The sequence below is a fragment of the Myiozetetes cayanensis genome, unplaced genomic scaffold, assembly GCF_022539395.1.
Source record: "Myiozetetes cayanensis isolate MyiCay16 unplaced genomic scaffold, myiCay2020 scf4, whole genome shotgun sequence".
NCBI lineage: Eukaryota > Metazoa > Chordata > Aves > Passeriformes > Tyrannidae > Myiozetetes > Myiozetetes cayanensis.
Window position 1 is genome coordinate 6,403,992 of NW_026087631.1, and position 13,875 is coordinate 6,417,866.

General features: G+C 42.4%; 1 protein-coding gene across 4 annotated transcripts in view; it reads left to right on the forward strand.

The window, feature by feature from the left end:
- The window catches only part of PIGG (phosphatidylinositol glycan anchor biosynthesis class G), an 82,959-nt gene that overhangs the window by 52,363 nt on the left and 16,721 nt on the right, over positions 1-13,875 (forward strand). For 3 of the 4 annotated variants that reach the window (XR_007630458.1, XM_050328594.1, XM_050328595.1), the window contains exon 12: positions 954-1,117. Coding sequence is in view for 3 of the 4 variants with exons in the window: in XM_050328594.1 (XP_050184551.1) it covers positions 954-1,117 (164 nt within the window). In the remaining variant the exon portion in view is untranslated. Of the gene's footprint in view, positions 1-953; positions 1,118-3,471; positions 3,566-13,875 lie in introns of all 4 variants that reach the window. The other variant, XM_050328596.1, reaches the window with a different exon arrangement.

The following is a 13,875-nucleotide window of genomic DNA, read 5'->3' on the forward strand; positions in this document are numbered from 1 at the left end:
TTAGAGCTGTTTCAGGAACAGGTTTTTTGGTGTTGGGTTGTTTTTGTTTTGTTTTGTTGTTGTTGTGTTTGTTTTTTTTTTTTTCCTGTCTCCTAGTGCCTGCTTAGTGAGGTACCTTGCTGGGGCAACTGACCATTCTGCCTTAATCACGGGGTACTTTAGGTATTTGAGTAAAGTTAAATACTTGGGGATTTTCAGTCAAAAACACTTCCTTCAATTTCATATTATTCCTTGTTATTTAGTGGTTTTGGTCACTGGAAAACTACATAAAATACACAAGTCTTGATATTTTTATTACTGTATGTTCTTTCTCTTTTTCACTTACTAGGTTTTAAATGTCTTTTATTGATGATTCAGGCTATCTAGGCTGCATTTTGGTCTATTTCAATGCAGTCTTTTGTGGTATAAGACTTGGATAGGAGCAACCTTTCTAAATTTTCCTGTCTTAATCTGTTTACATGCAGACACTTGTGCCATGAGGCAGGCAGGTGGGCGATGTAGTGTTCCATTACAGCTCTAAATTAGAGTCCTGTTGTCTCTGAGGGCAAGAAATATTTATTTCGTGGTGTAATTTTAGGCAGCAGGCCTAAAATCTTGTGTTTGAAGTGTGTGTGATGAAAAATGCTTTTTTTTTTCATTAGTGCAACTGAAATCAGCAAGTGCTTTCTTTAAATTATTTTAAATGTAATTTATTAAACAATAGTTGTGTTTATTTGCAGACAAAATACGCAAAATAGCATGCTGTTTATACCTTCATTAGTCTGTAAATCCTAAATAAAAGCATTTGTTTGGCAAGCTGTTTTATTAAAATTCAGATGTAAAGAATATAGCTGTGCTATAAAGGGGCTTAAAGAGTAATTCTTAAAATGGTGCAATAATTAATATTATTCTAATGTATTCTAAGTGTATCTTTGGGGATACTTGAATATTTGCAATTTTATCTCTGTTTTCAGGGAAATTCAAATGGCATTGCTACTGTGGATGTTTCAGCAGGCTTTGTGGGACTAGAGAGCTATGTGGAGGTACCGGCTATCTTCCTTACGGCGTTTGCAACATATGCGGGACCTTTTCTTTGGGCCATTCATCTGCTGTGCTACTTAAGTTCTGAAGTTAGCAGGTAATCGTGCTTTGAACTAAAGTAATGCTCCTCTGTGTACTGCAGATATAAATACCATCCACAAAGTGCATATTTTTTCAAAGAAACAGTTTTTGTTCCTTTTTTCCTTTGGAAGTTTTCCATTAAGAAAATGCATGTTCTTTTTTCTGGTATGGATTTGTATCCCCTAACTCTTCCAGTTTCATTTTACCTGCAGAAGTTTTGCACTGGGAATATGCATGTATGTTTCACTGATTTTCTTTCTCTGAATGCATTCTCAGTTTGCTGTGCTAAATTACTTAAAATTTTATTATGTTTTGTTGTGACAGCATGTTCTGCTTAAAAATGTTCTTCTTGGAACCTATTAAGTCAGAGACCTGAGAAGGACATTTTAAAGTAGTAGAATAGAATTCAAACTTAACTAATGTGATGTCCTTCTTTGACATAGTGACATGCAATGCTTTATGAATAAAACATACTTATATTATTGTATGTTACTGGTTATTGCAGTCATTTGTAGATAAAATATTCGTGCTTTGGGTATCTTGTGTGGTGGATAAATTAAAATGAGTTAGTGCATTAGAGTTTTAAGAAGACAGTTGAAAAATACTAGGTAATTTAAGTGTGCATGTAAAATCCAATTGGACTCTCTAAAACTCTTTTTAATTCATCATTCAGGGTACTCAAAGGGAGAGATGCATTATGTTAAAACAGACAGAGGAGTTGTGAGTTCTGTATTGTATTGTATCAGTACCCAAATTCCAAAAGTTGATATATTTTCACAGAAATAACATTTGACAGTGACTAAATTCTTACTATCTCAGAGTCTTTTCTCTGTTATCTGTGGAATTGAAATGCACTCCTTTTTTATTGATGAAGAAAATGTCGCAGTAGGCTTGGCAGGTGGGATTTTAGACAGTATTTAGTTTATCACAGCCTTTTACCTTATGTATTGCCATGCTCTGTGAACCTCTGACTCCCTTTTATCTACAGTGTCATCCAGTCTCATTGTGTCAGTGCTTTTTGTTTTTTGACTTTTGTCTTTTGCTTGTTTGTTTTGGGCTGTGCCTTCACTGTGAACTTGTGTTGGCTGGTGTGTGTTCATTAAAGGTGTAAGGAGGACCCCCAGCCGACCCAGCTGCATTGTCTAGGGGAGGTTTTTTGAGCCAGCAGGGACCTGTTCTAACAGGCTAAATCATTGCACAGTCACTGTGTCCATCGTCCTGTATTAAGAGGCACCTTTCACAGGTATTCACAGTGATTAACCTTTATTGTCTGACTTGTCTGTCTGCTGTGTTGCTCTCTAAAGATGTCTAGCACTCTGCTTGGTTGCTGTGGAATTATGCAGCCCAGTGCTGGGCCATTGTATTGCTCTAGTAATGCCCTCCTTAGCGTAGATTGAGACTGTGGAACATTACCTCTCAGCCCAAGGCCAGCTAGCTTGAAGACATCTTTGGTCTTACATAGATTGGTACGGTCTAAGTACTGGTGTTGTTGTATAACACTTCTGAAAGCCAGCCTTTTCTCTGTTCATTCTGGTATTTTTTTTGCTTCAGGAGGAGTAGATGTGAAATACACTAATTATTGATGTCTTAAAGAATCAAGAGATTTTTTTCTTGAATTTTCCTTGCTGCCTGGTGACTTGACACCAGACTAAGTTTTAACTCTAATGATCCTCAGTTTAGCTTTAGTTACTCCTTTGCTCCATCAATATATTTTTCTAGTATCCAAGCTCTTCAAGTTTCCTCCATTCTTTCAGCTCTCTTTAAGAAGGGTGCTCATGTACGTAGAAAAAGTGCTGCCACTTGTCTTCTAGAAAATATGTGACCAATGAACCTGGGTATTGCTTGCATTCTATTAATGTCCTGTTTTTCCTCTTTATACCTCTTTATACTTCTGCCATGATTTGTTTAAAATAGTTCTGTATGGTTTCACTGTTCACAACCATGTTCTTGTCATGTTGGGGTTTTTTTTTTCGGCAGTCCCACTCTCCATTCTTCACTATTACACTGTAGGTGCCTTGGAACTGACACTTTTTGCTTGTGCTTGGAGGACTCTGAGCACAGCAGAGTAAACGGCTCATTCTGTTGTCTGAGGAGGGAGGGGGAAAGAGTTAAGAGTTCCCATAATTTGAAGAGCTGCAGTTTTAATGTTGTTTAAAACCTAGACAGCAGACTGTGATGAACACTAACATACAATGAAGAGAAAATGATACCATATAGCATGTTCTTTGAAAGCTCTTCTAACAAAATAATGACAAACTTTCCGTAACAAAATCTTTGAGTGTCTGTACTTGTTTGATATTGTTTCAAATAATATGCCTCTGTAGTGGTGTTGGTTGTTGTTCTGATGTTTTCTTGGTTGAATTTTTGCAGATTAAAAGCTCAGCTATTAGTGTTGCCAGGTACAGTGCTGGTTTAACCTGCGCTCAAGTGGGTAGCTACGGCCTGTAATACCCACATCACTTATGTAAGTAGATTCCATTGAACAGCTTGTGTCTCTGGCCATTTTTAAATTCCTTTGGGTCAACTGGTAAGGTTGTTTCCTCTATGAAACAGTGCACAAAAGTGGACTGGAATCTCTAGCTCCTGAGACTTATTTAAATTGGTATGTTAAGTTGCTCAGAACTTGGTCTGTGTGCTTTTTATTCTACTCTTGTGCTTTGTCATTGCTGTCCAAATTATTGTCTTATTGCTTTGTTGATATTCACTGGAACCAAAGCTAGAAGTGAGAAGGCAGAGGGTCATCTGCTTCATGTGTTTTCTTAAATGTATGGGAGACTGAACTTCTTAAAAACTGCTAGATGCTTTAGGATGTTGCAGTGTGCCTTGGTCAGTGAAATTCAAATCCTTTCCTTTTTAAGGTCCTGAGAGCAAGATGAAGATCCTTTCCCCACTTCCTCCAGATGGGAAGGTGTGAAAGAATCATCTGGCCTTGTTTGTGGAGTTCATTTAGTGGGTCCCACTAGATTACCACAGGATGTTGTCAGGATTCCTGACCCATCCTGGTCTGAGATGAGTGGATGTGCCTAGAACCACTCAGCAGTGCTGTTCTTAGCAAAGAGCCTAGCATCCTGCAGCCTCTTTTAGAGCTGTTGCTCTAAAAGAGGAGGTTGACCTAGGCAGGGAAAACTGACTTTAGGGCTATTTTTGTTTATTCCAGCCATTTAGCAGAGCCCATGTTATTTATAGCTGCATCACTTGTGTTGGCTTACCAGCGCTTCTTGATGAAGATCTTTGAAGCTGAGTTCCATTGGGCATCACTGCCTAAGGGCAGGTACACATGTATACCTTTCCCTCTTTCTTCATTTTGCATTTATGAAACCACAGAATACCTGAGTCTGGAGTCCAGCCCTCCTGTCCGAAGGAAGGTCAGCTAGAGCAAACAGGGAAGCTCCAGGGCCTCCTTGAGCAACCTGTTCCAGTGTATAGCAACACTTGCAGTTAACCAGTTGTTTACCGGTGTTTAAGGGGAGTTTACTGTTTATCAGTTTGTGTCCATTAACTTTCATCCTTTCACTGAGCACCAGTGAGAAGAGTCTCAGTACATCTTCTTCACCTCTGCCTGTGAGACATTTATGAACGTTGGTGAGAACCCTGCTGAGCTTACTCAAGGCTAAACAATCCCAGCTTTCTCAGCCTCCCACCGTATGTCAGATGCTCCAACCCCTTAATCATCTTTGTGGACTCCCTTCAGTACACCCATGTCTGTCTTGTACTGGGGAGCCCACAGCTGGATCCAGAACACCAGATGTGATCTCACCACTGCTTAGCAGAGAGGAAAGATCACCTTTTTCAGCGTGCTGGCTCTACTTTTCCCACTACAGTCCTGGATTGTTTAATGAGAACATTGCATACTCGTGCTCAGCTTTTTGTCCAGCAGGAGTAACATATGCCTTCTGCCAAGCTGCTTCCCAGATGGTCAGCCCCAAGCCTGTTCTGGTGCATGGGCTTGCTTTTCCCCAGGTGCAGAATTTGGCATCTCCCTTTGTTAAACTTCTTGAGTTTCTTGTCAGTTCGTTTCTGTAGCCTGTTGAGATGCCTCTGAGTGGCAGCAGACCCATCTGCAGACCCACCTCCTGGACAGACCACTCCTCCCAGTTCTGTGTTGTGTGCAGGCTGGCTGAGGGGACACTCTGCCCCGTCACCCAGGTCATTAATGAAGACATTAAACGGTGTTGGCCCCAGTGTGACACCCTGTTGATCAGTAGTGACTGGCCTCCAGGTGGACTTTGTTTGGTATCTGAATTTTCATTCCACCTGACTGTTCACTTTCCCTAGCCTAGGCTGCATCAGTTTGCCTGTGGGCATGCAGTGAGAGACATTAAGAGCCTACCTGTGAGGTGAAAGTGCATTAGACACGTATAGCTCATATATTTTTGGCCAGTAAGGTAAGATGGAATAGAAGATAAGGAGGTTTTCAGATAATACACTTTCTGTGGAAATGTGTTTGGAAGTCCTTAAATAATTTGCTTCCATCTGATCAAAAATGTGAAACTGTAAGTTATTTTCCTCATATGGAAAGGTAAATATGTTTCCAAAATAATTAAGTGGCATGTGATAGACACTAACATGGATATAAACTGCCACTTTTAATCCTTCAGGCTCTCCTGAGAAACTTGGCAGCTTAAATGTGATGGGATTTTCACAGACAGAAATAGAAAGAAGAATTCTTTAGGTTCAGTCTCCATGGAAACTGTGCAATAACTCTTGAAACTATTTTTGATACAGGGAGTACTGATTAAACTGATGCCTGAACTTAACCAAGTGTTCTGTGTGTGACTTGCATAAATTCCAGGGAGCACCTCATTCATGTAAAGGGTAGTTTTTACAGTGACTACTCTGTTGGTCTGATCTGAACTAGAACTTAGTAATTTTTGGATCCTTGACTGGAAAGCAGGGCCATGTTGTTGGATCATCTGGCCTATATTATATGACCTCACTGTGCAGTACACTCCAGATGGATTCAGTTTTCAAGTTTCTACCCAAACAAAATTGTTATGTGGGTGATGTTCACTGTATTCTGTAACTACAACTCTCCAGCTCTTTGGCCGTCGTGATAGTTTTTAGATTACCTGCACACTGGAACTTGTGTTTCAGTTGGTTTAACGAGTTAAGTGTCAGGGTGAACTGGTGGCTGTTTCCCGGCATTGAAGGCTGCATACCTGTTGGCTTTTCTTCCTCGGTGATCAAAGTTGTAACAGTGCTCTCATGTTAGTAAATGGCTTTCAGATATTGAACATGGAAGTTATGCCCAATCGGAGGGTGTTAATAGTTGCATAACTTTAATGGTATGCCTTGAGTTCTTCATGTGGAATTCCAGCACAGCAAACTAAAGTTTCACAGTGAATTCTTTTATAATACTGATCTATGCACAATTAGGAAGGCATGCTAACTAAAGGAATTTCAGCAGTTAATATCAGCTTTTGCCATTTTTGGCCTCATGTGTTTGATCCGTTGAGTGCCTCGTTCACAATCCATGTTAATATATTAACATTAATATTTTTCTTTCTGACATAAGCTGGACATGCAGTGAGTGTTTCAATATACTTTTTTTTTTTGAGTCCTAGTCAAAAAGTGCAGCCCCCTTAAAGACAAAGGAATGATACATTTTTCAGTGAACCCTTCAGTATTTTATACAAGTAGTTTTTTATTCTTTGAGTTTTACTCCATTCTCTCTTCTTAGGTTAATTAAAGCTGAAAAAAATGTTTACAGCTAAGAATATACGCTGCTGCATTCTCTAGAATGGTAATTCTTTTTATCTATTGTGCTGCCAGCAGCCCCACTCTAAATAAATAAAAACAGTACAGAAGAAGTTATTTACTTGTTTGTTGATGTGCATGGAAATCTGGAAGTGATTTGATAAAATTGGGCTGGGGTTTTATTGCCACAAGCTGGAAGAGTTTTTCCTGAGATACTGTCATTGTAGATGAAGTAGGCTGAAGCCATTGTAGACTGAAGATTCCTTTTAGACTTAGTTACCGCTCTGTGATGGATGCTTCTTCATTCATTCCTTTGTCATACTGGGGTGACACTAACTTTTTCTGTGAGGTTTCCTTCAGGCATCCATGACTTTTAGCGCTGAAAAGTATTTTCTTATTAGAAAGTGATCCACCAAAATAGGGTTGCCTCTGTTATAAACAAATGACAAACTGCTTCAAAGTCATTTGCAAAATAAACATCATCCTCTTGCTCCATGGACCACTTTTTAAGTGGTCTATCACTTTTTCTTTGTGGGTAGTATAGAATTGAAAGCGTTCTGAAAATCTTTCATGTTTCTGCCCAGGCTCTGATTTGAGGTTGTCATGGTTACATTGTCTCCTTCCTCTTGCTCTTCTGGTGTTCATGTGACTTATAGAATTATACTTAAGAGCCTATAGCTTAGCTGAGTGTACAGTCTTCCAGTTCTCATTGCATCTGTAGAGCTGCAGACTGTCTCTTACTCTACCTAGAGTGCAGGTATGCAGTATCACTTTGCTGTATTTGTCCTTTATTTTTGCTTGGAACCTCTGTCTTGTGAAACAATATTTTTCTGCCGTCCTGTATGATTAGGTTTCCTAATGCTGCTGACACAAAAAAGTTCAATAAATGTTAATACATAACAAATGTTAACACATAAGCTTATTGAATATATTAAGAGAATCAGCATTAACAATTTTGGGCATGAGTAACCTAGGGGAAATTTTTTGATCCAATGGTAAGCACACAGAGTATCCTTGAAGAATAATGACAGTCTAGTCAGAAGGACTCTAGAAAGGCTGAAAAAGACACTGAAAAGGTGAAAAAATAATGAATGGAATGTTGGTTAAGTTCTGTGTCTGTAAATAAACTTATGGCAGTCCTTCCCATTTTTTCTGAACCACAGCTACTGGAACATAACAGAGGAAAGCTAACTTTCATCAGAATTGCAGAATAACAGGAGATCATGGGGCATGTTATTTTCAAAAGCTGTAGGTACAGGGTACAGAATTTTAGTAAATTCTGATGAAAGGGATTAGGTTTGTCTGTACCGGCATCTAAGAAGATTTTGATTAGTCCACACAGCTGATAGTAGAGGAAGGGCTGTGAAACTTGGTGCTGCTATAAAATGAAGTTGCACTTTCCTGTGTGCTTTCCCTCTCTCTCTCTCTCTCTCTGACTCACTATCCTTCATTATCCCTTGATTGCTATCCTTTCTCTCTTTCACTTGGTATCCCTTTTGTTATGTTGCTTGGTATCCTCCCTACACCACTTTGCCACAAGCTTCCCTTCTCTCTTAGACACACTTCATACCTCTTTTTCATGCTTTGCCTCTCACTTGTACGTGCTTTGCCTCTCTCCCTCTCACGCTCGTGGCAAGACAAGACTGTTCCGTGTATACTGAGGAGAGAGACCAGGACAGAAAGCATAGAATTACAAGAGTACATCTTTATTCAGGCACATGAGGTGTCCCAGCCAAACTTGGGCACCTGAATGTGGTTGTACACAGGGTTCTTACACCTGTGCTCACGCTTCTGTCTTGTTATCCCAGTTTCTGTCTCTCTCTGTCTTGCACTACACCTGCCTTCTCCCCACACCCTGCACCCCAGCTTTTCCTCTCTCTTGCTTTCTTAGTCTATCACAGACACTTGCCCTCCCTGTGCACTTTCCCTGTCTCTCATGCCCATGCTTTCATCACCCCTCATACTTGGGTGTTCCCTGCCTTTTCTGTGTGCACACTTTTCCCACCTCTCACTCGTTTGAGCTTCCCGCCTCTCACATGTGTGCTTCCTCTCCTTGCAGTTGCTTTCCTCTCTCCCATGGGCTTTCCCACTCTCGTGCTTCCCTCCCCAGTTCACTTCTGTCCCTCTCATGCTTCTGTCCCTTTGCAAGCTTACCTCCCACCCCCCATCTTGTGCTTCTGCATGCGCTTTCCTCCTCTCACACTTTCTCACTCAGACTTCCCCGGTCGTGACTACCCATCACGTTTTTCCCCTCTCTCATGCTCACTTTATGCCTCTCCCAGTCATGCTTTGTCCTCTTCACGTGTGCATTCTCCCTGCCTTGTGTGCTCTTTCCACTTTCTCTAATGCACTTCTCCCGCTCTCACACAGCCTTCCACCTTCTCTCATGCACTTCTACCTTCTCTCACATGCCTCTCTCACTCTCTCTTGCCTGCTTCCCTCACTTTTATGTTCTTCCTCAGGCTGGCACACTTCAGTCTCTTAGGGTGCTCCTCCCTTCCTGTGTGTGTTCCCATCTTGCAGCTTCCTCCTTGCATGCTTCCTGCTCTCATGCATGCATTCTCCTTGTTCATGCGCTTTCCCCCTCTTGCATGCATGGAAATGCTCTCTCTCACTTGAATGTGCTTGTCTTTCCTATGCTTACTTTCTTGCACACATTTGGTCTCACGTGTGTCTGTCTTGTGCATCTTTCTCTCTCTTGTTTTTCCTTTCTGTGTCTTCCTTTCCCTTCTGTAGGTTTTCTCCTTTCTTGCATACTTTCTCAAGTCTCACAGATCTTCCAGCTTGCACACACACTCAAGCGCTTTCAAATTCAGATTCCTTGCACTCTCCCTTTGAGACACGTTGAATCTTTTAACTGGGTTTTCCTCCTCTCCCACCTCTTCTCTCTTGCATACGTTTTCTTCCCCTAGCCCTTCCCTCCCTCATTGCCACTTTGTCTCTTTGTATCTTACTTTCTCTCTCCTCTGTATGCTTTCCAGTCTCTGACAGACTTTCTCTTTCTTTCATGCACTCTCCTTCTCTTAAGCTTGCAGAATCTCTCTAGTGCTTTCTCCTTCCCACTTGCTCTCTGTACCTTCTGTCTGTATAGCTTTTCCTCTAAATCTATAAACCTTCTCCCAGCCATACTCTGCTTTTGGCTTATCTTGAACCTGATCTTCGTCCCCCTCAGATTTGCATTTTCCTTCCCTCAGGGATTTCCTGTCTCTATCTTTGAAGCTTCCTTAAGTCCTTCACACACACAGTGGCTTCCACTCCTTTCTTCCCTCTGTCGTTGTCTCCTTGTTCCTCTTCCCCTTCTCTGTTGTTCCTTCCACTTCTCTCCCCTTTTCACATTCCGCCTCACCCTGAGGCTTCCCCTCTCTTTCCCCCTGCACCCGTATTTCCCTCTCTCTGAAGTGCTTTGCCTTTTTCTAATGTGCTTTGCCTGTCCCTCATCTATTTCCTTATCAATGATCTGTATGAGAGGATCGAGCGCACCCTCAGTTAGTTTGCAGATGACACCAAGTTGGGTGGGGATGTTGATCTGCTGAAGGGTAGGAAGGCTCTGTAGAGGAATCTGTAGAAACTGGATCGATGGGCCAAGATAGTTGTATGAGATTCAACAAGGTCAAGTGTCAGGTCCTAAAATTCAGTCACAACCCACGCAGTGCCACAGGCTGGGGGCAGAGTGGCTGGAAAACTGCCCAGCAGAAAAGGACCTGGGTGTGCTGGTCAGCAGCAGCTGAACATGAGCCAGCAGTGTGCCCAGGTGACCAAGAAGGCCGATGGCATCCTGGCCTGTATGAGAAATAATGTGGACAGCAGGACCAGGGCAGGGATTGTCCCTCTGTATTTGGCACTGGTGAGGCCACACCTCAACTTTGTGTCCACTTCTGGATCCCTCTCTACAAGAAAGACATTGAGGTGCTGGATCGTGCCCAAAGAAGGTCAAAAAAGCTGGTGAAGGGTTGGGAACATAGGTGTTATGAGGAGCAGCTGAGAGAATGGGGTTGTTTAGCCTGGAGAAAAGGAGGCTGTCATTCTCTACAACCACCAGAAAGTCCTAGCAAGGCAGGTCGGTCTCTTCTCCCACGCATCACATGATAGGACAAAACGAAGTGTCCTCAGGCTGTGCCAGGGGACGTTTAGATTGGATATTGGGAAAGAATTTCTTCACTGAAACGATTATCAAGCTTTGGAACAAGCTACCCGGTGAAGTTGTTGAGTCACCATCCGTGGCTGTATTTAGATGTGTAGATGTGGCATTTTGGGACATGGTTTAGGGGTGGACTTGGCTGTGTGGGGTTAATGGTTGTAGATGAAGATCTTAAGATATTTTCCAGCATAGATGATTCCATATGCTCTACCTCTTGCATGTATGTTCCTCTCATACTTTCCCTGCTACCTGACACTTGCTTTCTCCTTCATGTTTTGCCTCTCCTGCCTTTCACCTCTATATTGTACTGAGCCTCTCTCATGTGCTTTTTTTCTTGTAATTCCATACTTCCCTGTCTAATTCTGTCACTTTGCCCTTGTGCTTTACCCTTTGCCTCTTGTGTGTACTTCCCTCCACTTGTGTGGTTCCCTTTCTCACACACATTTTCCCCCTGTTGCATACTCACCCCCCTTAGGTACATTTTGCTCCCTTGTGCATGCTGTCTTCTCTGCATGCATACTGCCTCTCTCTCACACACTTTGCCTTTCATGTGAGCTTTACCTTTCGTGTGCTCTGCTGCTCCCTTGTTTGCGCTTTGCCTCTCGTGTGGGTGTACTTTACCTTTCTCTCTTTTTTGCATGAATGCATGTTTTCTCTCTTCTCAGTCTTTTGTGCTTGTGCTTTACCTCTTGTGCATATGAGCTTTGCCTCTTGTGTGCATGCTTCGCTGTTCTCCTTCTCTTATATGTGTTTTGCTGCTGTCTTATGTGCTTTGCTGTCAGTGTGTCAGTTTAGGCACTTTATTCTCCTATTCTACCTTGCTTTTGTGTCTCATGTTCTTTCCTGCCCTCTCATGCATTTCCACCTCTCGGTTTTTCTCTGTTAGCACTTTGTCTCCCTCAAGCTTTCTGTCTCTCACAATCCTCCTTGTCTCACTTGCTGTCCCACTCTCTGTCCCACTATACTTCTCTCTTCTGCTTATTATCCCTCCCTCTCAATCGCACCCCCCAACCATTCCTCTCCCTCTCGACCTTTCCATCTCACTCTCCATCTCTTTCTTCTCCCTTCTCCCCTCCCCGTCAGTCTATCTGTCTCTGTCTATCTCTGGCTTCTCTCCTTTGCTACCTCCATCTCTTCTGCTCTGTCTCCTCTATCTTTCACTCTCCCTGAAATGTACTTCTCTTCTCTCTGTTGTGTCCCTGCTCCACATCTTTCCTTCTCCTCCAGACGTGTTTTGCTTCTCTCCCTCACTCACTTTGCTTCTTCCATGATCTGTTTTCTCTTGTGCTTCAATTTTTGCATTCTGCCTAGCTTTGCCTCTTGCACTTTCTCCATTCCTCGTGTGCTTTCCTACCTCTTGCCACATCCTTGCAAGCACTTTCCCTCTCTCTCATGCTTTCAGTCTCTCACCTGTGCTTTCCCTTCACTACTTGCTATTTCTCTGTTACTCCCCCTCCCTCTTTTTTGCTCTCAGCATCCCACTCTCTCTCCCCCTTTCTATCTACCTGTCTCTAGGGCTTTCCCTTTGTCTTAGATATGCTAAGACAAAGCACAGCTGTATTTCTCTCTCCCCCCCTCACAATTTACCCCCCAGTCTCACTTTTATGTTTCTTCTCTTTGTTTAGCTTCTTCCTCTTTGTCTCTGCTTGCCTTGGGCTTTCTCTGGACTCCCTCTCTCTGTCCTTCTATTTGTCTCTTTCTCTTAGATATGTTTTCCCTCCTAGCAGTGTACTCTTTCACTGTCTTAGTTCCCTCTGGCCTCCAAATCTTTCCCCACCTCTTGGGCCTTGTTACTCCCCTCTCACAGAAACTCAGTCTCCCTCCTGTAGGTGTGCTTTTCCATCACATTCAGATCAGCCTCCTTTTTCACAGACCCTTCCCCTCTCCTACAACCTTAAACACATCTACTCTCTCTGACGTATGTTGCCTTTCCATGTGCATCACTTCTCTCTTGCTTTCCTTATTTCTTACATTCTTATGAACATCTGTGCTCTTGAATGTTCCTTTTCTATCTTCCGTTTCTTCAGTGTTCCGCACTTTTCCTCCCTGGTGTCTTCCCATTGCTTTTTCTTTCTCTTTCTCTCACCTTTCTTATGTATTTTTCTCTCTTCTGCCACAAATTCCCCTTCTTTCTCAGATGTGCTTTCCTTCTCTCTCTGATAGGTTTTTCCTCTTTCTCTAACATGTTCCTGCCTTTGTAGTTTTCCTCTTTTGGTTTCACTTTTCCAGTTGCACTTTCTTTTGCTTGTGCTATTCCTTGCTATATGCTATTGTTCCTCTCTCATGTTGCCCTTTTCCCTCACTTTCCGTCTCATCTTTCTGAATCCCATTCCCCTGTCCCTTCCTTGTTCTTCCATACTTTCCCTCCCTCTCTTTTGCTCTGCTGCTCAGACTTGTGTTTTACTCACCCCTTGCACACTTGTCCATCTCTGAAACATGTCCTTTATTGAGTATTATGTTCCCTCATTTATGTTTTCAGTCTCTCTCTCATGCCTTCCCCTCTCTGTGGTTCATTATCCCTCCCTCTAAAGCACAGCATGCCCCTCACTGTCCTTGTCTCTCTTGGATGCATTTCAGTTCCTTACACACACTCTTACACTCTCTCATCCTTTTGTGTCTCATGTGCTTTGACTCCTGTTTGTTTCTTTGTTCTCTTGTGTTTCCTTCTCACTCTTGTGCTTTTTCATTCTCTACCTTGCATTCCCAGTCTCTCTTTCCTCATGCTGCATGCTTTTCTCCTTGTTGCACATTTTCATATCTCCTTCTTTCAGTTTTCCTTTTGTTCATGCTTCCTGTACTTTTTCTGTGATTTTCCTCCTTTCTTCTGCCAGCCCTTGCTAACCCTTGCTATCCATATATCTAGCTTGGTTACCCTCTTCACTCTCACACTCTCCCATCCTCTCTCCCCCACACACTCTTCTCTCCCTCCCATCTCAGTT